At 35.5% G+C, this 26,303-nt stretch overlaps 1 protein-coding gene across 1 annotated transcript; it reads right to left on the bottom strand.

Moving 5' to 3' along the window:
- Nucleotides 1-6,282: 6,282 nt before the first annotated feature.
- On the bottom strand, nt 6,283-13,626 carry LOC117628641. Its single transcript, XM_034361131.1, has 5 exons — nt 13,181-13,626; nt 9,766-9,827; nt 8,060-8,150; nt 7,443-7,545; nt 6,283-7,359 (listed from the first exon to the last, which is right to left on the bottom strand). Exons 1-5 carry the CDS (start codon nt 13,384-13,386, stop codon nt 6,652-6,654), a joined length of 1,170 nt encoding a protein of 389 aa, XP_034217022.1. The 5' UTR covers nt 13,387-13,626; the 3' UTR covers nt 6,283-6,651.
- Nucleotides 13,627-26,303: the final 12,677 nt, after the last annotated feature.

Raw genomic sequence — 26,303 nt, 5'->3', positions numbered from 1 at the left:
ATTTAGGGTTTTGTATCTTTATATATACCCCTACATATATAGAAAATTACCCCATATTCTTATTGTTTGGCAGTAACATTAGCTTTTAAATCATATAACATATTTGAGGATTGATAACCTATATTGAGAGAAATTGAAGCTAATTGACTATTTGATGAACATAGGAAGATGCATCAATGGGTTTTCCTATAAAATTCTGCAAATCCATTCAAATAACTTATTTATGTTTATGAGTTTTAGTAACAAAGAGCCAAGAAAAAACATGCATGATGAATCGGTGACACTAAGTTTGGTTTTTAAATCTTGAATCAAACAATTTCCGAAATGTCAATATCAAATTCTAGGAAAATTTTGAACGACCATTACTTCATCATATGAGCATGAATCAAATTTGAAAGTGCATTTAGAATTCAAAAAAACTGTTCTTCAAAAACCCAATCTTATTTAATAAATAAAACTCAAAATGGAATCTTTCAAATGAGAAGACGTGCACAAAAATGGATGGAAGATCAACTTGGTTGACAGATTGTACTAAAGTGGAATATGAAACTACATGGTACTAAAGTGGAATATGAAACTACATGGTACGAAACTGTAAAAAATAAAGTACGAGGATGAAACTGATAATTTGAGCAAACTACATAGACGATTGGTCCAACTTTGCCCATAGACGATTGGTCCAACTTTGCCTAGTTTTTATGTAAAAGGATATGTCTGAACATTTTTTTTTACGATTATACTTCTCTATTTAGATATTTCTTTTTCTTTTTGTATGGGTGCAAGAAATGAAATGTTATCTCAATATCTATTATCCACACCATTTTCTCATGCCTGAAAATCAAGTGGGGGAACCAAATTTTGCATTTCTTACGTACATGAGGTGAGACCCACATGAGTCTCTCATATTCATTGCAGATTCCACTTTAATTATGTGTGAGAGCTAAAAAAGTTATTAAGACTAATATTTGGGTTTTAAAGTGTAATCCTTCATATTGTAGTTAATGATATTTTGGTATGCATGCTCGAGAGTTGGGCAGGATTTAAATAATTTACAAAAAAAACTCCCATCAGTTTTTGAGTTAATAAATCTAAACAAATTATGAAGGGATCAATTGGGAAGTTGTGGTTTCGAAAAAAGAAAAGAAAAGAAGAAATAATAATCATCATCTTATTTTTCCACTTACATCAAATTAAATAAATAAAAACTGTTAAAGAGTGTAAAAAAGAATTAATTCCTGGATTTAAATTCCCATCTGCCTCTTGGAAATGGCAGAAATGTGTCAATAGAACATCATCTGCAACCGCAACATCCATGATAATAACAATAATAATGGTTGGCCAAGTTGCCTCTTCTCTCTCTCTCTCTCTCTCTCTCTCTCTCTCTCTCTCTCTCTCTCTCTCTCTCTCCAATCCAACAATGCTTGCAAACAAACAATAATCACTCAAGATTGGTACCCGCAAAATAAGAATCTTTGGCTTCTTTCCTTTCTTTTTTTCTTTGGGAAGTTGCATTGCATGTGAAAAGTACCAAAACGTTTTTGCAAAGTTACACTCTCTGACACAGACACACAGACACACACTAAATACAACAGATTTTTTAGGTTGGTGTTGGGTGGAATATTAAAAATTTAGCAAATGGGTTATCTTTCTTTCTTTCTCTTGTTTGTTTTCCATGATTCTTTCTTCTTTTACGGATAGGCTTCTTTTCCAAGGTCTTTTGGCTTGATTAGAGTACGTGTAAGTTGGTTCAAATTGCTAAAGTCTTTATCAAAATGGGGTACGTAAGACTAAAATGTTTGGTTTAGGCCATTTTCTCGATCCCTTTTGATAAACCACAGATGATGGGATGAGATTTAAACATGCACACACACCGCGCCTTGAATTCTTAAAATTTTTGGGACTATGCCATGCATGTGGAGCCCTTGTCTTTAATTTTGGTTCACTTTTGTCATGTGAAAGAGAAAAGGTCAAGAGGAGTCCGTGGGGTGAAATGTGCACTCGAACCAAGAGGAGCCCAAATCATGAGAGGATGAGAAACTACATCCCAATTGATTGTAAGGATAACTTCAATTGGGAATCAAGATAATATGAGATGATAAACCATTGTTTAGCAAAACAGATAAGAACATGACATGTATTTGAAATTTAGGTCCTCAAATTACTTTTAGTCTACTAAACACTTGACAAATAACACAAATTTTTTTTGGAGAGACCAAATTAAAGAGTAAATCAGTTAAGGGGACTGTGAAGTGAAGAGTTGTCCCATATTGAAAAGTTAATGGACCTTGCACGCGTATTTATAAAGAGTTGAGCTATTGCTATAAATGCTAATTGGTTTTGAGGTGGAACCTCAACCTCCTTGATGATATGAGAGCGGGTTTGCGAATCATCACAAGTGCAAATATAACTATTTTTGGATTAGATTACCCTGTTCTTATATTGTCTATTGTAGACTTTAGAACCGGTCAAGCTTCAATCACAAGGAACTATTTGAAAGCAACAAACGAAACAGAAATTTCGAATTATTGGATACGCATATAGTGTTTAGCTTTTGCACAACTAGCTAGCTAGGGAAATATGGAAGGTTGGTTTTGGGAGGTAGACTGCTTCATTTCAGAAAAGAAAGTTTCCAATTCCTTTGTCTTATATACCTTAAATTGAGCATGCCCTACTAGTTTTTGGTGGTTCAATGTTGAACTTTTCCAAAAGTTGAGATCAAATCTCTATCCCAACAGTTGCTATGAACCCACTACTAATTAAACTTAGGAATTAATTAAACTAATCATAGATTATTATACATAATTAATCTTTGTTTTCTTCTTCTAGTTTTTCACTAATTACTAAATTGTGATTTGTGCAGGGCATGCACATCGATTAAAACGTAACATTTTGGAAAACCTTAACTTGGGTTTGGAACTTTTCACTTGGATTTATCTGCTGATCATATCCCTTGCACAACACGGTTGTTACAAAATATGCAATATTGTGTGGAACCAAGCCAAGCCACCTGCTTCTTTTGACCTAATCTAATCCAATCCAATCCCTACTACCATTCAATTCAATCCAGTGAAGCATTAATCAATTGCACATTTCTTAAACTTGGGTATAAGAAGGTGATTGGAACACGTTTACTTAATTGCTTTGGGGAGGACAAAATTTGCAATTGCATAGTAGGGACCATGTGAAGGCAGGGCGGGCAGGCACCAATCTTGAATAATAATAATTTATTATTATTATTAACCCACTGGTTTGCCTAATTAACCCAAATGTGTCATTGTATGGGTCAATTTCATGCTCAAAATACAACCAATGTTTTGTCATATTATCTGTCCATGCGAATAAAATGACAGTGTATATGGAAACATTTGGTCCAAGACATAACACATCTTGGTTCTCGGACTCAGCTGTGCACCTAATTAGTTTAATCTCCTTGTTTTCATGCCATACAATCAAAGAAACTCCAAGCAAGTTCTAAAGCCATAATAATGTGTGACACTTCTGAATCTTGTACATTCATGGTATATATGGTCAGTAAAATCAATGGTACATGATATTTACGGCGTCCTTCACATGGACATATATATATATATATATATATATATATATATCATAGAATAAGACAATCAACTATTAAAATTATATCGTCTTAAAATATAATTTTTTCTATAATGTTAAAAGATGTCTCAAGTTCGAATCTCTACTCTTTTATCCCCTCGCTTTCCTGCTTTTTTTTTTTCCTCTCTTGAGATTTAAATATAACTAAATCCTATCTCTTACACTGGACCTGATATTTTCTCATCACCATATATTTCCAAGTAAGTTTCTAAGTTAAGCAAACTTAAAATAACCCATGTGCTGCAGTGTGACTTGACAAGACAAACATGATCATAAGTGAAAGCATTTTTTTTGGTCTGAACAGTTTAGAACATAAATCAGTGGCATTGGAATGGCATCAATCAAAGGTCCAATAGTACAATTACACAATTATAGAGAGAAACCATGATTCCTGGCTGCACATATATACACATGAAGAGGACTTTATGAAAAGAGGAATATGGATGCCAAACATTACAGGAAAGATGCTTCCTTCTTGACAGGGGCTTTGTTGATAGTCACTCAGAATATATATATATATATATATTTATTTATTTATATTTAAAATGGCTTGACATTACCAGGGTGAGATTCTCAGCTGGGTTTTTCTATTTTTTTTATTTTTTTTAAATTTAAAATTTTGTAAATCTTTATCACCAACATAATTATGGTTCCTCACCGTGCGTGGCCTAAATTAAAGAAATCAATTTGATTAGAATCACAAAAGGGCTCCAGATGGAAAGCATGTGTGAATGAGAGTTTGAGGGAGAGTGATATTGCTTGTTGAAAGAATCAATATCTTAAATAAGAGGCATGTCGAAACTTGAAGGGGATATTGTCAAGCAAAGTTTGACTATTCAGAGGGGGGAAATCATATATGTTTTTGCCTCACCAAGATCACAAATAAACATTTTTAAAAGTTGGGTTGCTTTGATTATCAATACAAGCATTTAAAAACTTGAATGATTTCTGCTTTTTATTGTCAAGATCCCCCTTGGCATCATATCACCTCTCATTTTATTCTTTTAATAATATGATAGTCATCTGTTTTCTTTTTCAGGTGGCTAATAATTTAGTCTATAGTGAATCTAGATCAATGAGAGAAGAAATCATGATTATTATTAAGAGAGATGAACAGGTTGAAGAGCACCGGCCATGATAATGGGGTTGATAAAAATGAAAAGGTGATGTTGAGATGAGTAGAGCTATTGAAATTGAAAGCATTGACAGCCTTGTTTCAAGGGAAGATAGGCTAGAAAGTTTGATGTCCACCAAGAAAGTAGTTGTTGGTTGAGAAGTATATGAACAAGAATAAAGCAAAAAGAAAATAAAAAAGAAGCACTAGGTATTGATGAGAAACCTACAAAGCTAAAATGCCTCATCAACAAAAGCTTTATGTGCAAAAATTCACAGAAGATGGGATTTCTTTGTCATAATGGTATGTGTCTTCAGAACCCATTTGCGATTCTTTTCATGAGGGCACCAGCAAACCACCCAAACTAATCAGACTTTGATTCAAAGACAAACAATGAGAAAAGGATACTACTAGTAACAATGTTTATATTTCAATAATTAATGAATTATATCCATTGTGAAATGAGAAATTAGCTATCTAAAATTTACGCAAGAGATGTTAAACTTATTTCATATAATGTTTCTTATATAAAATTAACAATTGTCGTCCACGAGACTTTTTCATACACGGGCCAGTTTAATGTGCAGAGTATTCACATAACACCATGTGGGGATCACTTTTGAATAAAATCATGGATAGTTTCAAACCAAAGCTCAAATTAAAGGAATTAGATTGGTTGTCCGTACTCTTGTATCTTCCCAATTTAACTTTCTTGCTTCTAGATACAACTGGCCAACATCAAATCAAATTTAGTGTGTCTTTCATGTGTGTGGTTTATTTTGTGATTTGATCTCACTTTGGATGCTCGCTTTATGCTTATTCCTAACAATTCACACTTTTAGTATTGCTTTACCAAATAATATATAATCCTCTTTTCTCCAAGCGACACGCAAGAAAGCAAAGCAACCTTAAATTGCGACTTTGAGAAAAGAAAACAAGAAAAAGAAAAATATTGTATGAAGTCGGCATTTGGGAATTGAGAGATGGCACAAGATATCATTTGAAAACCAGCATTTCAAATTGGGGGGTTCTTGAAAGTTTGAGAGTACGGAGATCACAAGAAAAAAAAAATTAAAGTCTCTTTCTGTGCCTGTTTGACCCACATTCTTAGCCCATAGAGGTTTGCTTTATTTAATAGTGTTGAAATGCTTGGGTGGAAGAACCCTTCAGTTGCCTATTGAAAGTCAAATTTATGGAAGTCGACCAAAAAAGCCATCTGGGTATTTGACCACAAAATTTCTCAAGAATAATAACACCAATCTTTTTTGTTTTAGTTTTAAGTTTTCTTGATTACAGAATTAGTGCACGCAACTAAACCCTGGTTGTATTCTCTAAATTTAAGGCTGTTTTTCATCCCATTATCACAGGATACAGGCTGGGGAAGCAGTGAATTACCAATGTCACCCCAAGGAGAGATTCTAACTACTCTAATATACAGAGAGGAGATCAAACTTGAGTGCAACGGGTGGACACATTGTCATTGGCCAATTGGTCTAACCCACATCTTCCAATCTTCTAATTATTTAGAAAAGGCTAAAAGGAGGAAGCAGGCAGAACCAAAGCATCCCAACAATAAGCATTGGTTTATTTGTTTGAAAAGGAAAAATGCTTTTCCCTACACTCAATATATTACAAAAAAACAGCTATCAAGATGAAGAATCATTAGCCTACCCAAAGGGTCATTGGCTTCATGCAATTTGCATTGCTACATTAATACAAGAAAAATCAGTTACCATTGTTGCATCCAAATTGAAAATGTCAATTTGAAGCAACTTCTAAGCATCCCTTGATTTATTATTGACTAGAAAGGAAACTCTAGGAAGAAACTACATTAATCTATGGCACCTCCCTCAAATCATAGATCCTCTAAATTGACTATTAAGTCCAAATCCTACGACAAAATCTTACCTCTAAGTCTTTAATCATAAACCTTGTATATGCTCAAGGGAAGAGAAGTGAGTGTAGACGATATTGAGAGTTTCTTGATCGATTTCGGTAGTGCTAACGACTTTAGGAAATGAATAATTCGACTCTTTTCGGGGTTCCAAATCATTCTTTGTAGCCTGTTTCTCTTCAGATTCTGATGTACTAGTCAATTTATGTTCCTTGAAGAGCTGAGATTTCATCTCCAAGCACAACTTCAGATCCTCCTCATTTCGGGCCTTGTTCAGCTTATCAATGAGATCGCCAAGAGCAGAAGCCCTTTCGGCCCGCCATTTTTCCCCTTCTTTGGGCCCCGGATCCAATCCAGTTCCCACAATTGGTTCCTTCTCCCCATCATCTAACTCACGTTTTTTAAGTTTCTTTAATCCCTCGTCAACAACTTGCTGTATCCTCTTTCTGAAGTTATTGGTTCTCATTGGATTTGATCTCAACTTCAACTTCAACCCTGAGACCATAGCCTCAGTGTCTTCTTCTGTAGTAGCAGTAGTACTATTATCGGTTGATATGGATTTGAGTTCAGCTTCATCCCCAATGGATTCCTCCATGATAGATTTCACAGAAAACACTTCCTCTAATAGGGTGACATTCTGCGTGTATCGATCAAAAGCTTCATTTTCCACTTCGATGTTTCTGTCCTTGTATTCCTTTAACTTGGAAAATCTCCACTCATTAATAGCTACGGCATCCTGAAATTAATTCCTATAATTAGAACAGGCCATTCTCACTGTAAATAGTACAAGAACAAATAGATAGTGCCAAGGATATGCACCTTTTTGGTCAAAGGCTTCCTAGAACGAAGGGGAAGATGCACATTATTGAATTGAGCAAAATTGTTCGAAAGTTGCCGGAGTGATGCAACTCGATGTGAATTCCTGAAACACAGCTAACAATTTAAGAAAATCTACATCCAGAACAAAAACAGAGTTTGCTTTGAAGACCCCCAAAGAATTAGTAACTGAAACGCTCAGGACAGCCAAGTTAACCAAGACAAAAATAAATTTGAAACATGGAAAGTTCATAAAGCAATTATTAAAAGGTTGGGGGATTTTTTTTTTTCCCCAAAAAACATCAAAGTTAGACCACAGAACATAATCTGTGGAAATCTTTGAGCCAATTTCCTTGCATAGGAAGATTTGACTCATTAAATCAGCAAGTATTACGAACTCATGTTCAATTTAGGTCATTGGTGAATTAGACTATAAATTGGCTGAGATTCCAACAATTTTTTAGAAATCTGACCATAGTATATACATGGTAGAAGAGCAATGCAATTTTCTAAGGAAAACAATTTAATGACCAGAATTTTAGAGGAAAAAAAAAGCATAGATTACAATTATCAGAAATACAACCAGATATGACAACGGGAGACTGAAGTTAAGAACTCACCCGGATGGTGATGCCTCAATTGATTGATGGTCAAATAGAGGAGAGCTTGATGTTGGTGCCTTGTCTGGAAATGTTGCATTTGATTTCAAAACTGCAGTGGTAATACAGTCAGAAAAGAGAAACCAAAAACAAGGTCATGCTCCAGAAAGGATGAAACACCCACCCTAACCGCTAGAACTACCCATGCCAACCCAAACCGTATGGTGACTCAATGTAGATCAGTTCATATATTTGAGTAAGCAACAAACTAAGTTTGCATGTTTGGTTATATTATCAAAAAATTGGACAAAACTGATGAGCATTGTCTTTTTATAGCAAACAAGAATTATATTGAAAAGAGAAAAGCAAAGAATAGAACAAGATGGGAAGAAGTTCATTAGGATCAAAAGCTTAAAAGTACAATTAAATCCCTTACAGTGCATCATAAGTAACAGACAACCCGCAAGAAATCGTGCAAGCAAATGCCCAAATCAACTCAACATCCTACCCTTATCAATACACCATCACTGTCTTTTGTGTAGCGTAAATGAGCCATTGATGATTCTGACATGCACAAGCTAATTCACACTCACTGTACGCATAGGCAAGCTTCCTAAGTGAGCAACTATAATCCAAATGTTACATAACCAATCTTGTCCATCGACAACACAATTACCCTTCATGCCTATAAGCATATTGTTACCCACTAGCATGGCCAAAACCAAACCAATACCACACTGGCTCCAGCCTACTCTGGTGGTAGCCAGAAGCCCCACAAATCTCCAATGTTTCATCCAAACATAGCCTTACACAGAAGGTCTTAGTGCTAGCAATCCTGTATTGCTGACACTGTCCATTATGCTTACAGCATTGAGAGACACTAAGCTCCTCTCATTATTGCCTAGAATCCATTCTAAGATTCCAACATCGCCACAGGTATCTTACTCAGTGCACATAAGTGACTGCATGGGTGATGGAAAAGATTACTACGCACCCCTAAGATTACTACACACCCCTATGAGAGTTTTTTAAGCTATCAGCCTTCTTCCTTGAAGGAAACATTAGAGTAACCATTTTGGAAAATAATAATTGAAATACTTGAATTGTCAATTGCCATTTTTTCCCCATTACCACTCACCACAACAGTCACTCCATTTTTACTAGATGGCAGCGCAGTCTTTGACACAGCCATCAGCTCATCGCCCTTTTTGAACCATTACATTTTACTACCTAACCTAGCTGGCCATTTGTGAACCCCTCAAAAAGCTGCAGTAGTTATCATCACTCTTCCTGACATGAAATTTATTCCCATCCATACCAAAGTCTCTTTACATCAACCATTTCTTAAGCATTTTACTACACTGCCAGAGAATAAAAGAACAGATAGAAACCAAATAAACGTAGAAAATTACCAGCATGCATTGCTAGAATTAATTCTAAAGCATTATATAGTCAGTAAGACACATCCAGGCTACCATCAAAAATAAGTAGGGCAGTATAATTGGACAAGAATTTATGGGGCAATGGATGAGCTTCCCACTAAAAAAGAGAAAACTAGGTTACTTGCCAATATGCTTTGAATCTTCACATTAGTGTTGGAAACCATACAAACAATAGCAAACAACAAAACATATATATATATATATATAATTATCCAATGTTCCAAATACCCACACACTTGAAGGTAGAAATGTTTTGATAAGGTATAGAGACTTGAATTAACATACCATGAATATGACATGGATTTTGAGCTTTTGAGCAGCAACTCTTGCATGACTCGTACGGACACCTGGACATTCAATTCAACTCAACAAAACGATCACAGAAAGAAAAGGATATTATTCTAAATGTAGAAACAAAAACAATAAATATTGACAACAATAAAGGTGAGTGAAAAATATAACAGTGTGCATGAAGCAAAAAACGAAACTTCCTAAAACATCTTCAACAATATCAAGGTACAAATCAATCCACTATGGCCTATCTCCTAATGGGGCACAAAGGAGAAGGATCATAATTGATTCTAACAAAGAAAACCAGATTAGGATTTGCCTCAGTGAGAGCTGTGAACAATACCCTCACATAGTAACTTGATTCTTTCTTGCTGATGGTAATGAAGATGGATTATCTCAAGTTTTTTAAAGTGCGTCAAATGGTGGTTGAACAAATTTCAGGAATGGCTGAAAATTAAAAACTTGAAAATGAAAAGAAAAATTAATAATGTTTTTTTATGAAACAAAATTTTATTAAAGAACTCAAAACACAATACAAGACACAGTGAATCAGAGGTCCGCCATCCCAAGGAAATAAAATGGACCCAAGAATGCCAGATATAGAAGATAACGACACTGTGATGAACTCCAAGTAATTTGCTGGATGAGGGTACACCTCCTTTCATATTCCGTATCTAAGGGTATTTCTTGTTCTTTCGGTCCAAACAAATAATTTCATATTTAATAACTTTCTGAACGTTTCTTCAAGTCTGTTTAGGATGCATTCTAATGAAAGATCCTGAATCTTGTCTAACAATAACTACAGCAGCATTCTTTGCACGCATGATAGATAACTTTCTAATTGCAGAACTTATTTAGTATGTGATGGTTACTGCATCAACTATATTACAATAATGCTTGACGCACCACAATTTTATACCATAACCACCTCATGTAGCAGCTAAGTAATGCATGCCACATTAAGGGCTCATTTGGTGCCTAGGATTGGATTGGATTACATAACTCACTAGATTTATGGCATGTTGAATGAAGAAATGAATAAATTTTGTCCAAGTTGAAGGCAGAAGATGGATCACTCATGAAGGAAACTTATCCCATCGAATCCCCACAAAATGGTAGGATATCAACATGTCATAACTCATCCCTTCTAATGCCCACAAAATAAAAAATCATTCACCTCTACCTTCGTTTCCTCCTTCAACATACCTTAAATCTAGTGAGCAATCTAATCCAATCCAATCATAGGCACCAACCGAGCATGAGACAGCTTAGTGAGAACTAATTTCTTGGTATAAAAAAAGACAGATGAAAGGAAAAGAGATCTAATGTGAGGAAAGGTTGAGACTTGGATCTGCAAAAGGAAAAGAGATAAGATGTTTAATAAACATACGTGAATTGATCTAATTCTACTGGTGTGAAGAGACTAGTCATGAACTTCCAGAAGCAACCGTACTCGCCATCAAGAAAGCATGAGTTCCGATATGGAAATTCATCACTGAAAATGAGATATGATCTGCAAAATCAGATCTTCACATGTACAGCACTGAAACAAAGGGTATATGGATCAGACACAGAATCCAGAGGTAGAATCCTCTTGTTCTTTACCACTTTTTATATTTGTTTTCACTGGTAACTGATACCGTTGATGGAAGTCCGACCAGTTGGGGGGGTGAGAGAGGGGATGGATAGGAAGACACTAGAAGTAGGCCTGAAAATTTTAATTGGTCTTTTTAATTAAAAAGTAATAAAAATTAATACCTAGCTAACTCATTAAGTACTTAACTACTGTGGCATGTCCAAGTCAGCTGCCACATAAGGTGGTTTAAAAATATGGCATAAGATTGTGCTATGTCTAGCAATATTGACAATATTATGATTTCACCAAAAAAGTTCAAAATTTATTCTTTTTATTATTATCACAGAATTCCAATAACAGTCAGAAGCATTTTTTTTCTTCATGGCATTTGCACAGCTCATGAAAGTTTACCCCAACTACCTAGTTTTCAGACCCAGAAATGAATGTTGTAACTCGCTTATCTTCCCTAGACCTCTCCTACTTCATTGAGAAGAAGGGGTTATTCTGTCAATTATCAGCTTCATCAATGTAAAGCCCCTACTCATTTCAATCACGTCATAATTGAACCAGAAAAAGTTGTGAACTGCCATCAAGTTAACCTTGTAGGCACAAGAATAGCATGGCAACAGATTCTACCAAGATCTTCACTTTCCAAACTAGAAAAGAGGTCTAAAACTTCTTGCAAAGATGCCGTTCAGATGGGGAACATCTGTTGTTTTTTACATTCTAACAGTCCCCTAACATGTGAGCCTTTCCACCGCTAGAGAACCAAACACGTAGAATTAATTCAACATACATTGAAAGCTTCCAGATGCATGGATCTGAATTCAGCATCTTCAGCTCTAATGAAATAATAAGTTATTGGTTAACTACTCTTCCTAAAGTCTAAGCTAATAGGACATAGAACCGACTATAATTTGCACATTCTATCAAAAAGTACTAATAATAATGTGAAATTGAAACCACAACTCCAAGACGCCTCCTCATTACACTGTGAGGCATAGTTACATTCACGCTTTTGAATGCTAATTACTTGCCTTCAAAACCATAAACAAAATCAATTTTCTGGCCAGGAATTAAATTCCCTCCAATTAATTACCAAACCGGACAACCACAAACATGGCAGTTCTTCAAAAAATTGTAGATTGTACTCTTTGATTTTTCAAAATTCAAGACAGTTGTGCAATCTTGACCACAACAACAAATAATACTACCCTAAAGTGTGAGCCTCTCTGCCACTAGAGAGCCAATCACGTCGATCTAATTCAACATAAACTGAAAGCTTGCAGTAGCGTGGATCTGAATTCAGCGTCTTCAGCTCTGATACCATAATAAATTTGGTATGGTTACTTGGTTTACAACACTTCCTAAAAGTTAAAGCTATTACGATGCAGACCGAATATTGTTTCTTTATTCATTAACAAACAATACAGATCAATGTGAAATTGAGACCAGAACTCCAAGACATCTCCTCATTCCAGCTTCTCCAAGGTTTATATACATGTGCGTGTGTGTATATATGCACACCACCTTCAGCCATAGTTAAATTCGTGCTTTTTACAACATCAATCTTATATCTAGCGGAGCCAAAGTCCTATTTCAATAAAGTAAACGACGGACAAAATCACATCAATTTCTATCCCAAAGATTTCAATTCACTCAAATTAATCACCAAAACCGCAAATGAACCACCAGAAACAAGGCAGTTCTTCAAAAACAAAAACAAAAATCAGATAACCATGCGGCCAGGCTAGGACTCCAAAATTAATTGTGCAGAAACAGAATTCAACAGCCATAAAAAAATATATATAATTAAAAAAATAGGAGATTTACCGGGAACGAGCGACATTGCCGCACTGTTTACACTTGGGCTTGTTAAGCCCGCGAAGGGTCTTGGGTGGCGTGTCCGTACGGTGCACCGTCTGGAACGGAGCGACGGCAGGCACGGCCGCGGTGGCGGTGGTCGCAGCGGTGGAAGGAGTGGCGCCGGAGCTGGTGCTGCTTAGGGCTGGCGAGGGCGAAGGGGCTGTTGCTGCCATAAGAGCGCCAAATTGGTTTTGTATTATTTGAAGCGGTGGTTTATGAATTCAAATTAGAGAGGTGAAGTTGAGGAATTAGAAGAGTGATTTGTTGGCATTTTAATTTTTGTTTTGAGATTTTGATAAAAATAATTTAGTTTTAAAAAGAAGTTAAAATGAAGGGGGTGCTTTTCTTTTGGTTTCACTGTCGGAGGGAGAGGTGCAGCGGAGTTATGTTTATTTAGGGATCGGTGTGGGTTTTTAGGGCTGGTGGGGGTGAGGTGGCATGCAGGAGTCTCAATGGGCCGGGTTTTAAAAGAAGTCCTCGGATCTGGCCCAATTTAATTTAAGGATCTAATTCTTCACAAGTTTTTTTATTTTATTTTTTTGTAAGATTCAAAAGGAATTCTCTTCTACGCACAAGTCAGACTCACAGCCCTAAATTTTCAAAATCCAACCGATTGGAGTTGGACTTTTAAATCTTGGATCATTCACCCAATGTATTGGCTCTTCTTTGGGTAAGATTCAAAACGACTCATCTTTATATCATACCTGATTGGGGAATCATCTCATGACACGTGAAATGTGGAATTTACAAAGGAACCCAGACAAAGCACTAAGGCCCATAAAACAATCATCGATAGGGAGAGCCTTGAGCAACCTACCTTACATACATCTTCGACACGGTGCACCTTCTGCAATATAATTTGCTGATCCAACCAAATAAGGCAGCTGTTATAATAGGCTAGACAAAGGACGTGTTACAGTCTCCCAGACAATGCCTACAGTCCTATATCGAAATCCCACTTAAGGTGCACACCTCACAAGATCTATAAATAGGAGTTCAAATCTCCAAAATGAGGTAAATGTTTCATTCGGCTACTTAGCCCTTACTATGTCCAAATTACTAATCACTTTGTCATTAAGCTAACTCAAGCATCGGAGAGCTTTGGGCCAGTACTACACCAGTTCCTTAGGTTTTACCGTAGCTCTTTATCTTGCAGATCCTCCTCATTTGCTGAAGAGCCCAATGAGGCCGAAGGTGATTCAACTTCTCTAAGTTGGGCCTAAAAGTGCTCGACCATTTTTATGCATCAATCAGATACTTGCCGAACACATCGGTAACACCATGGAGGTTTATGTGGATGACATGTTGATCAAAAGCAAAACTATTGAACGACATCTCCACGACCTCTCAATCATGTTTAACATCTTGAAGAAGTATCGAATGTGGTTGAATCCGACGAAATGTGTTTTCGGGGTATCTTTGGGCAAATTCTTTGGCTTCATGATCAGCCAACGTAGCATTGAAGTGAATCACGAGAAAATCAAAGCTCTTATCAACATACAGGTGCCAAAGACGCTAAAAGACATTCAAAGTCTTACCGGTAGCGTTGCAGCCTTAATAAGGTTCATTTCTAAGGCTACCAATTGGTGTTCCCCGTTCTTCAAGGCTGTCAAAGGCAACAAACGGCACATTACTTGGACTGCCAAATGTAACCTCGCATTCAAATATCCGAAGAACTATATGAGCAGAGCACCATTATTGTCCAAGCCCATTCCTGATGAAATCCTTTCCATCTATTTATGTGTTTCACAAATTGTCATTAGCTCCGCATTAATTTGAAAACTAAAAGGAGTCGAATTCCTAATGTTTTACGTCAGTCGTGCACTCTAAGATGTCGAGATTAGATACCTAGGGCTGGAACTGCTCGTTTTTGCCTTGATCGTTTCAGCGTATAAGCTTCAACCGTATTTCCGAGCTCATGCCATCAGTGTACTCACCAATTAGCCTATATAGCAGGTACTGAAAAAGCTGGAGACTTCTGGTCGATTCATCAAATGGGCAATCGAGTTGGGTGAGTTCGAAATCCAATTTCAACCTCAACCCCACCAAATTAGGGATACGATGTTTTTGCCTCAGTTTAGCCACACTTGCTACCATTTGATAATTCCTCCCAAGGTTATCACACCGAGTTGAGGTTAGGTTGGGCTAGCAAACAATATCCTTCTGGCTCCCCCTCATAACAAAAATGACATATGAAGGCCCTACGGCCACATATAATGATTTGGCAACCTCCACACAGCGGGGGTCAAATTTTCTAGCTGATAGCTTGCATGCCATTTGCGAAGGCACGTATGAGTCATCAAAAAATTAAGATACTGACCCATTTTCACATTATGGGCCCCATATGGCTCAAAACTCAAGCTCCGCACCTACGGCACCCTCATCAGGACTATTTTCGGCTACCATTCTCTTCTCATCGTGCAAGCCCAAATTGGCACCTACAACCACTCTTTCTTCAGTTATCGTGCCTTTTCTAGCCGGCATGCCCGAAACTAGTGTCATCACAATTGGTACCTTACTCATATTCGGTACCCTAATCATCTTCTGATGATTCTCTATCGAATGCATGAGGACTTTGTTCATATTCAGAGTGTCATCATCCGACACAAACAGAAACTAAGGGTCATGCTTGGATCAAAGTACGATCCTAAGCTTTTCTCAAATCCTAAGTTTCCTATCTTACGACAAGCTCCCTATGTTTATATCCGATCATGTGAATTCATACGAGTTCATCGAAACATAAAAACTTTGATTAAGAAAAGTAAGAAGAAAGCTCAAATACCTTGTTTGATTCAGCTGAGAAGGTCATCGGAAATCACATCGTCACTCACACTGTCGTACAAGAATCGCCTTCACCAGAAATTGGATCGCCAGATATCACCTCACTTTCTCAAAAAAAAAATTTTGGAAAAAACATGAAGTACTTTTTCAAACAAGAGCTATCTCTTATAGACTGATGGCTCCTCAAGTTCACCATGGTTCGCTACAAAGTGTCATTATGATGAACCAGCACGCATTACGAATTCTCGCCATGCAACACTTGGTTACAATAAATAGCCACCCATTCAAGCGCAAAAGACTAAGCGTCAAGTTGTCCAACCATTCAACTATTAACCCCTAGGGCTCACAAAATTTAAGAAATTTATAAAGTCACGATTATTTGGCATATACCCTTCATAGACCACAAGGCTACTAGCCTAGCTGCCTAATGGTAACCCGTATTTTGGAAACATCAAGTGCCACATCTTCATCACTTACTTAACGGTAAGATGAATTTTGAGAACCATGGTATCACACCATGATAAATTGCCGAACGATGAGATGAATTTTTGTAACCCTTACGCCATGACATGCTCACTGACTGAACGATAAGATGAATTTTGGAAACCCTCACACCATTCCATGCCTAACAGTAAGGCAACGGTAAGCACTGCCTCAGCATATACCAAGACATGCCCACTACGCTTACCGTTCAACAATATTTTACATCGGCACCCTAAGGAGAAGCACTCCCCCATACCATTCGGGATGCTCATGCTTATCCCTCATTCCAATCGTCTCCTTGATCGGAGACTTGAGGAACTAAGGGATTGACATTGGTAAGAAAAGAAAAGAAAAGGACAATCTCACAATCTTTGCAAACTTAAGATCGTTTAGAATATCGAAGACAAAAGTAAGTCCCTAACAAAGAAGTCTTTTCTCAATCAGGAACTTGAAGGACTCATGTATATACCATAGTTGACCGGCGAATCATCCCACGACACTTGGAACATGAGACCTACAAAGGGATCCACAAAGCCCAGACAAAGTACTGAGGCCAATAAAACAATCATCGATAGGGAGAGCCTTCGGCAACCCTACCTTACACAAATCATGGACAAGGTGAGCCTTTGGCAACACGACCTGCCAATCCGACCAAAGAATGTGAGCTTTCTACAACACATCAATAACTCATAATCACTTACACGCAAAACACCCAAGACAACTCAGCACCTATAGAGCATATTGAGTCAAGGACGAGTCTTTATCCCCTTTCCTTACCCTTAGGTCATTATATATTGTATATATGAAATGTCCAAAGGATAAGGACAACAACTAGGGGTTCAAATAGCGTGTGCGTGAGCTCTCTTTATATTCTTTCAAGGCATTATTAATGAAAGTTAGTCTTGCTTTTCACATGTATATTTTTTATTTTGACATAGTTTATTATAAGAGATATTTAGTGATATACCCATTTCTAGCACTAATATTATAAATAAACTCTACACAATTGAATTCCTATAAACAAACCCAAAAAAAAACCCAAAAAATGATAGCTAGCCTTATTGAATTTAATATTGATTATTAAATTACTTTGATGCCCTATTGAGTGCTTTGGGTATTTTTATGAGATTTTGGGGTTGGGCTTGTTTTAAGAAATTGATGGCAGTTTTGTAATTTATAAGAAGTTAAAAGCTTTTTTGTTATGTTGTAAATGGGCTTTGGGTGTGTTTCTAAAGTCCATTTTATATATGGTATTTTTATAATTTGGGCCCCCATATTGGGTATAATAGTGAATCTCCCTTATTATAATCGAGGATACTTCATTATGTGGGACCAATTAAGATACTAGGATATTTATTTCTTTATGTGGGACTTCAAAACTTGCATACTTCTTTACGTGAGAAACTGCCAAGAAGCCATACGATGATAGCCTCAGCCAATGGGCTATATAGGTTTAATATTTTCTTTTCCAAAAAGCTACCTGGGCTACAGCTCAGTGTAGCCCACTAGGTAGTTCCGCCCATGACTATGTGGTACAACGGTGACTGGTGAAGCAGCTATATCTACCGAGAATGACTAGAGCATGGGACTTATTTTGGCATCAGAGGCTAGGGCATATTAGTAAGCGAGCCATGTAAGAGTGGGGAAGCTTTTGAAGGGAGTGCACAATTGTAAACTTGAGTTATGCAAAGATTGTACCATTGGGAAGCAATCAAAGGTGGCATTCAAGCAACAAGACAAAGAGAATATGAGCATGGGAGTGCTTGATTATATTCACTTGGATGTGTAGGGGTCCGCACCGGTCAAATCATTGGGTGGAGCTCACTATTACGTCACGTTATTGGATGATTTTTCTATGAAGGTTTGAGTCTATTTCATGATGGAGAAATCTGAGGTCTTCATCAAATTCAAAGAGTGGAAAGCGGAAGTAGAGAACCTTACGGGAAGAAAGATCAAGATATTAAGGAGTGACAATGGAGGAAAATTTAAAGATAGCAATTTGTTATAAGATAGAAATGGGTAGAAGATAAATACTTGAGGCAATGTGTTCGAGTCCCCATTTTCTATATCATTTGTATCAAAGAAAAATATCACATGTTATAGTTATAAGATAGAAATTAAAGAAATCTATTAGTTTTGAGTAAATGGCCTCCATCCAACAAATTTTATATTAATAACTTTAAAATATTTGACTTCAACAAATTTCACATTAATATTTGAATATGTATGTATATTTTATATTAGTATTTTACATATTGACTCCCAAACCTCATAATTCTATATTCGCCTATGTGTAATTTGTTTCAAATGTTCAGCCGGTTATGTTCTTTTTTGTCATTCATAAATGCTCATAAGAGATAGATTTAGCCGTCATGCTTCGTATTACAACAAATTCAACATGAGTTAAGATAACTCTAATTACTTTGAAAACACTGCATATACAATTTTCAAGAAAAACTGTCATCTATGCTACATGTGAAAAATTTACGTGCACTACAGTGGGGGACCTATTAAGGCACAAGGATGTACAGCTGAACCTCCTCTTGACGGAAAAATCATTGTAGGTGGTTCAAATTGCACCTCTGCTCAGCTGGTGGTTGTGCACTCCAGGTATTCGACAAAATGATTCAGCCAAAGTCTGTTTACTGCGTTGCGCTACTGCCTGCGAGCAGGCTGTGCAGAGTTCTTTTTTTTTTTTTTTTTTTTTTACAGTTCCAGACAACCAAAAAAAAAAAAAAAAACTTAAGATGAGGCAGACTGCAATTCATGGGCTTTCAACAACATGCTTAGGCCTACATTTCGTGGGCTTTAAAAAGTCTTTAAATATGTTTTTCGTTCTTATTTAAACAAGAATTACAAAAAGATTTAAAAAAGAAGGAAATCAATTGAGTTGCTATTGTTGTGTTTCTTTTCCTTCTTCACCAAAAGTAATTTACTGTACTAGGTTCTTTTTTCCTTCTTGACCAAAAGCCAATTCGCATCTTCTTTTTTTTATTTTTTTATTTATTTTGGTTCCCCTTTTTTTGTAATCTACTTTTTTTTTCTTTTTCTTTTTTCTGATTTGGCTCTTATGATCAATATTCAATAGGAAATTCGACACGACTAAAGGTATGATCAATTATAATTTGTTTATTTTATTCATTTTTTTTAAATAAAGTTTTTAGCCTTTCAAAATTACACATCCGTTAAAAAATTTCTAGGTCTGCCAGTGGTGCACCGGATGCATATGTCATTTTTTTTTTTATCATTCTTCTTATGTCACTTATTATGTAAGGGAGACGAATGTAGAAGAAACAAGGAGAGGATGATATTTATATCTAGACCCGACATTCGTGTCGTGTTAGCAGTGTTCGTGTCAACCCGCTTTTCTTAACGGGTTGACACTACACGACCCGTTAAGAAAACGAGTGAAAAATATCAAACACAAACACGACCCATTACAATTTGCGAATTACACGACACGACCTGTTTCAACTGTTAATAAATAAGAAAAATACTAAAACTGAAAAAAATAATAATAATAATAATAATTGAAACCTAGCACAAAACCAATGCGCAGTCCCTTCTCCTCTTTCTCTCATTCTATCAGTCAAGAAGAAGAAGATGTGGCTACTCAATCAATAAAAAATGCCCAACTTACACCATTAATCTCGACCACCCTCCAGCCATCACCAACCCTACCCCAAAATTTAACAGCTCCGCCCCATCCCAGCCTTCTTCACCAATCACACATTCTCTCTCTCTCTCTCTCTCTCTCTCTCTCTCTCTCTCTCTCTCTCTCTCCCCAGAACTATCATAAGCACGACTAACATTCATCCTAATTTCAAAGTTCCATATTCGAATCCCAAGCTGCAATTTTTTTTTTTTAAAGTTTCAATTAAAAGGACAAAAAGAAGAATAGTATGAAGGGGATTTTTCAAATTAAGGTTGGTGATGGGGTGGTGGTGCGACTGGATTTGGCAATGAGGGTGTTGCTCCTACTGGATTTGCCAACAGGGTTGGTGTTGTGGCTGTGGGATGAATGGGTACAAAATTATCCCCACTTAACGGGCAGGTTCGTGTATTCGCGAATGAACACGAAATTGATCCGTTAATACGATATCAATACGACACGATAATTTATATTTGAATACTGAAATTTTTTTATAAATTCGTATCATATTAACAAATCGTGCACAATGTTGCCAATTCTATATACATCGTTGAATACAAACACACCAAACCACACTTGCATTTTCAATGGCAGCAGTAGAACCGTTGACGAAAAGAGGATATGCGTTGACTGGAGTGGATAGTGGATATCGCGCCATAACATTTTACGTCCAATAAATAATGCTAATCTCCCAAATCCAACTCTCCATCGTATTATTAGATTCGCTCTTTTTGTTTTGTCGTCTTTTTTACGGGCAACAAAACAAAATTGATTTTGATTGGCCTCGCTTTCACAATCAACGACATGAAGCATATGATTCATATTTTTTTATTTATATTGCGATGTCTATGACTAAAGCACAATATTAATAAGCATTATACACTTTTGAACTCTGATGGCTAAACTTTTATATGAGCCATTTTAAGTTGAACTTTAGTTGGATAGTCAAGCAATTTTAGTCCGGCAAGTCTACACCAAGAAATGTAGTGAACACAAAACTTATCACCATATATATATATATATAATGTATATTATATAACTTAGTTCGCTCTGAAATATGGATTGCATTTTTATTATGAAAATTTCAATCAAATTATGTAATAAAAAAGATAAACACAAAATCGTATGTGGTAGGTTGCAGATATGAAACAAGTCAGATATTTTTGAGCAAAATGTATCCCAAAGCAAATGATTTAAACTGGTTGACATGGTGGACTGATTGGCATATCAATGTGTGAACATGTGTGGACTGATTGGCATATTATTACGTAATGTTTGTATATTATTAGGTCATATCAATATGTGAACATGTGTGGACTGATTGGCAGCCCTTAAAGAACATAACATCCAAATTGTCTAACCTATGAAGAAAATACTTCTCACCATCTATTAAATCGCATTATTTAGTAATTGAATAATAATTTTTTTATTTATAACAAAACTGTTATAGTAATTAACGTATTCCTTATTAAGACTTTCAACATGTTCACTCTATGCAATAGGCATCACTTGAGTTGAACTGGTTAGTTGTATGCGTGGCTATTGTAATTGAGTCTTTCGATTTTTATCAATGATATTTTTATCATTTGGTGACAACAAAAATTCACAAATCTTGGTTTTTTTTTTTTAAAAAAAATTTTATTTTATAAAAAGAAGTAAAAAAAACAGACAAAGAAAAAGAAGCCCCTAGGAACTCCACCAACTAATACGTCCCAAAAAAAAAAAGTAAAAAAAACAGACAAAGAAAAAGGAGCCTCTAGGAACTCCACCGCCTAATACGTCCATTTGAATGGCTACTTGCAGAGGCGCATAATCCATCCAAATTAGGGATGGCAACGGGTCGGGTAGGGGCTGGGTGTGACAATACCATCCCTATCCCCTCTTTCCATCCCCGCCCCCGTCCCCAAACCCATCCCCGTCTCTGTTCCCGTCGGGAGAATATCCCCCATACTCGCCCCGAATCTCCGATTTTTTTGCATAAAAAAATATTTATCATACATTTTAACATTAAGTTTCATATTACATTATCATTCAACACATCTAAATTAACTATAAAGTTCAACTCAACTATTCAAAATCACATCAATATGAAATTTCATAGAAAATTAGGAAGAATTAGGAGAGGGAAGTTAACTTAGGGTTAAACATAAATATTATAATTATATATTTATTTATTTCAATATAAACATATATATTTTCGGGTTGGGTTCGGGGATGGGGACGCCAATACCATCCCCTCCCCATACCCGTCAGGGATTTTTCAAGTTCGAGGATCCCCGTACCTGATACCCATTTAGCTCCGAAATCTCCACCCGTTAATGTCGGAGACCCGCCCCTACGAGGATTTTTGCCATCCCTAATCCAAACGTGTTGTTGATATGGATGATATTTGAGACTTCATAAACAATTTATTTTGGCACCAGTTAGCTAATGCATTGTATTTAATACTTCATTTTGAGGCAGCCATGCTCGCACTAAAGAGGTGGACCATTCCCAATTTCCCCACCCATTAATTTACTTTTGCTTCATATCATTTTCATTTTTTTGGTCTATAAAAAGATTGTTTGGTTAATAAAACATCAATTCAAATGTTATAATTGGTTAGGCCAACGGGGCTAGACCAATGAAAAATGACATTAATTTACAAACAAGAGGTCTCAGATTTAAACTCTCATAACATTTTAATTGTATGTATATGTGTGTAAGAGAAATATATGTGGTTAGTGCTAAATAGCCAAATTTTGTTGCGGTATAGTCTACCAAATGTGCTCTTAGAGTATAATATTACAATAATGTTATTTGGATCACATCTACATTACTCACCACCTCTCTAATAGATATAGACTCTATTAATGTATCTGTATTATAAAAGTGCTCAATAAATATAATCCAAACAGTTACGTTAATAACATTATTAACAACATGGTGAATTATTAATACCGTGTTGGCGCTATCATCCTCATGCGGAAACATTACTCGAATGTTTTTTCCACAAAACAAAATAAACCGACATGTTATGTGTGAAAACTCTAGAAAAAAATAAGAAAAGGAAAGCACTCATCTCATTAGGCTTCGCAGTACGGATGACCAACTTGGGTGGAAGACAGTGAGCTACTGCGTCAACTCTCTCTCAAGTACATCTATTATCAAAGAACCAAAATCCACGTCAGTCAGTCCACGGTGGGTCCCACTGGCGTCGACGTGCCGGCTAGGCCTCTTGCCCGCAGCTGACGTCCTGTTGTTGACGCAACTATCCACCAGCTGTCGACGCATAAGCACCTCCTCTCCACCCACCCCTTATCCGCTGAGATCAGATCGGACGGTCCAAAACTAGCGGGCAAAAAGAACACGTTATCAAATCTCAAATCAATCATGAAGGATGGGGACAATTAATCACCAATTTACCAATGCCCATTACCCACGTTACATTAGGGCCTAGGGTTCATGGGCCCCACCCACCCCAAAATGTTTTTTATTTTATTTTATGTTTTCAAAACGTGTTATTATTATTTTTAAATGATTTTGAACTTTATTAAAAATAGTGAAAAGTCATGAAAAAAAATATTGTATTACATTTTGTGGAAAAAATGGGCTTGGAGATGTGATGTGCATGATGATGATTTGATAATATGACGCACATGATGATGCCAAAGCACTAAATAGTATCCTATTGAGCTAAGAAGATGTTTGGTACACAAACTTGGCTTGACCGGGTTTGAGCTAAATTTAGTATCATATTCGTTTAATTTAATTCTAGTTTTAGATGGAAATAACATATATTATTATTATTATTATTATACTTACATACACATATACTATAATTTACATATATACATGTATATATGTATATATATATAAACACATATATACATATATAATATATAATATACATATAGATATGTACACATATATTATTATTATTATAATATGCATATTAATATTATAATAATAGCATAGTATATATGTAATATATATTATAATACATATATATACATATATGTGTATATATATTATACCCATGTATGTATTATAATATATATATACACAGGTATATATACACATATATATTATATATGTATAACATATGTATATATATTATAATATATAGATACACCTATATACACATATATTATATATGTATATATATATATTATAATATACATATATACACTTATATTATTATTATTATTATAACATACCCATATATATTATATATTATAATATACATATATACACCTATACACACACACACATACACATATATATATGTTTATATTATTTATAATATATAATATTATTATAATATACATATATACATGTATATACACATATATGTTATATATATATATAATAATAATTTATTTATTTATTTTTATATTTATTTTTTTTTGAAAAAATAAAAAAATCTAGTCCTAGTCCAAGCATACACCAAACACAGGATAAGTGTTATCCAACTTAGATCAAGCCAAGCCAAACTAAGATAGTCTTGTGTAACAAACAAGTCCTTTTATTTAACTTATACTTTTTTTTGTTTTGTGGACAGCATTTTCATGTCTAAGACTTGAGATTTTAAAAGAAGAGAAGAAGTTGTGTTTTGGTTGGTTTAGAAATGTTGATATTTCAATGATGAGTTAAATATTAATGTTATTCGCGTTTTATTGTTGGCTCCCACACTCGTGTACAAAAATATTGCAAATATCATTAATGATAGCGATATTTGCACTTCTATATAGGATTGTTTGTATGGAGTGCTAATAGAGACTTTTGATCCTCCATGCACAAGTAGATCGAAATAGAAAATACAAGTATATCAAATACATAAGTATTCAAGAGTTACATTGTAGAGCTAAATATTTCTAATTTTGTCATATCTAATTTGTTTTAGAGGAACCAAAGGCACTTATGGCCTACAAGTGGCTCCGTCAACAGGAGCGGAGCCGCACACAAGCCAGAGGTAGGTGGCTGTGGGCCTCCCAATTCTCATGAACTCCATTGAAGTTTTTTTTATATAAAACTTGGAAATCAGTATGTAATTTCATATCTTTTTCAGTTATTGACACCCCTAATATTTAGACTCTAGCTCTGCCTCTACCACTGCCACCACCACCTCCATAAGACTTTGAACAAAATATGCAAGAACACACAGTCTTAGTTGACTTTTCCATAAGAAATTTCTCCAAGCGATTGGCAAGTTGTCAATTCAAAGGGGTATAGTTTTCTTTGTTGGAAGGATTATTGTTTATAATTTAAAGGACAATATTCCTTTCTTAATCAACATTTCTATAGATGTTTAATCAGCTAGAATGCATCATGGTATTGTTTTGATACTTCAAATAATGCTAGAGAAACTATTTAAATATTATTACCACTTTGGCAAGAAACTAATCAAGTCAAAATCGAAATTAATTAATTAATTAATTAAAACACATCTCAATCATCTCATCAAAGATTCAAGTTTATGTCTTCCATCCAATCCTTTTTTATTTTATTTATGCTCATTGCTTAAATTAGAGCACATGGAAACTTCAAGTCTTCCAAAACTCCAAAACCAAAGTCTTCCTCATGACTTATTGCTTAAGTAAATTTTAATCTCTTGTATATTTATTAATTATAGCTCAAATTCCTGTGGCAAAAGGGTAAATTGCCATTATCTTGTTTTTGTGTGTTCTGATAATTGTCATTATCTAATGTTAAAACATGGCATCAAAGTTGACGGTCCAAAGAAACCTTTGTAGGAACAAGTTGATAAATAACGTTAAACAACTGTTGTTTTTTTTCCTTTTAATTAAAAAAAAAAAAAATTGGCATCCTTGTGGGGCCCACCCGAGCAGGGTAAATAAGTGTTGGTGGACAGCCAGCCTACCGAAAATAGTCAAACATCTTTTGGTCGTATAACAAAAAATGGGATCTGAAAAAAATATATGCACAACTTCTTTTGTCGTAAAAAAAAAAAACCATAAATAAATAAAACATGAAGGTGATTTCCTGTCCTATTTATTTATATTTTTACCCTGTAGGGTAGGACCACTACTCCATTTTTTCATTAGATTTTCAATATGTATATTCTCATATGTCAATATATTTTTTTTTTTCTGTCGAAGTTAAAGAGGGGAGGAGAGAACTCACACACGTAGATACCATGCTACTTGGAAGTACATTCAAAATTTGTGCCAA

This window comes from Prunus dulcis, chromosome 5, assembly GCF_902201215.1.
Source record: "Prunus dulcis chromosome 5, ALMONDv2, whole genome shotgun sequence".
In the NCBI taxonomy this organism is placed as follows: Eukaryota; Viridiplantae; Streptophyta; class Magnoliopsida; order Rosales; family Rosaceae; genus Prunus; species Prunus dulcis.
Note: the sequence above shows the minus strand (reverse complement) of the source record. Positions and strands in the feature narration are given on the sequence as shown.

Bases quoted from the DNA above. Each gene is read 5' to 3' on its own strand.
- LOC117628641 (XM_034361131.1), bottom strand. From the start codon at position 13,386: ATGGCAGCAACAGCCCCTTCGCCCTCGCCAGCCCTAAGCAGCACCAGC. The intron at 9,828-13,180 runs GTAAATCTCCTA...TTGAATGTCCAG, and splicing joins GGCAATGTCGCTCGTTCCCG to GTGTCCGTACGAGTCATGCA. The intron at 7,546-8,059 runs GTGAGTTCTTAA...GCTGTGTTTCAG, and splicing joins ATTGAGGCATCACCATCCGG to GAATTCACATCGAGTTGCAT.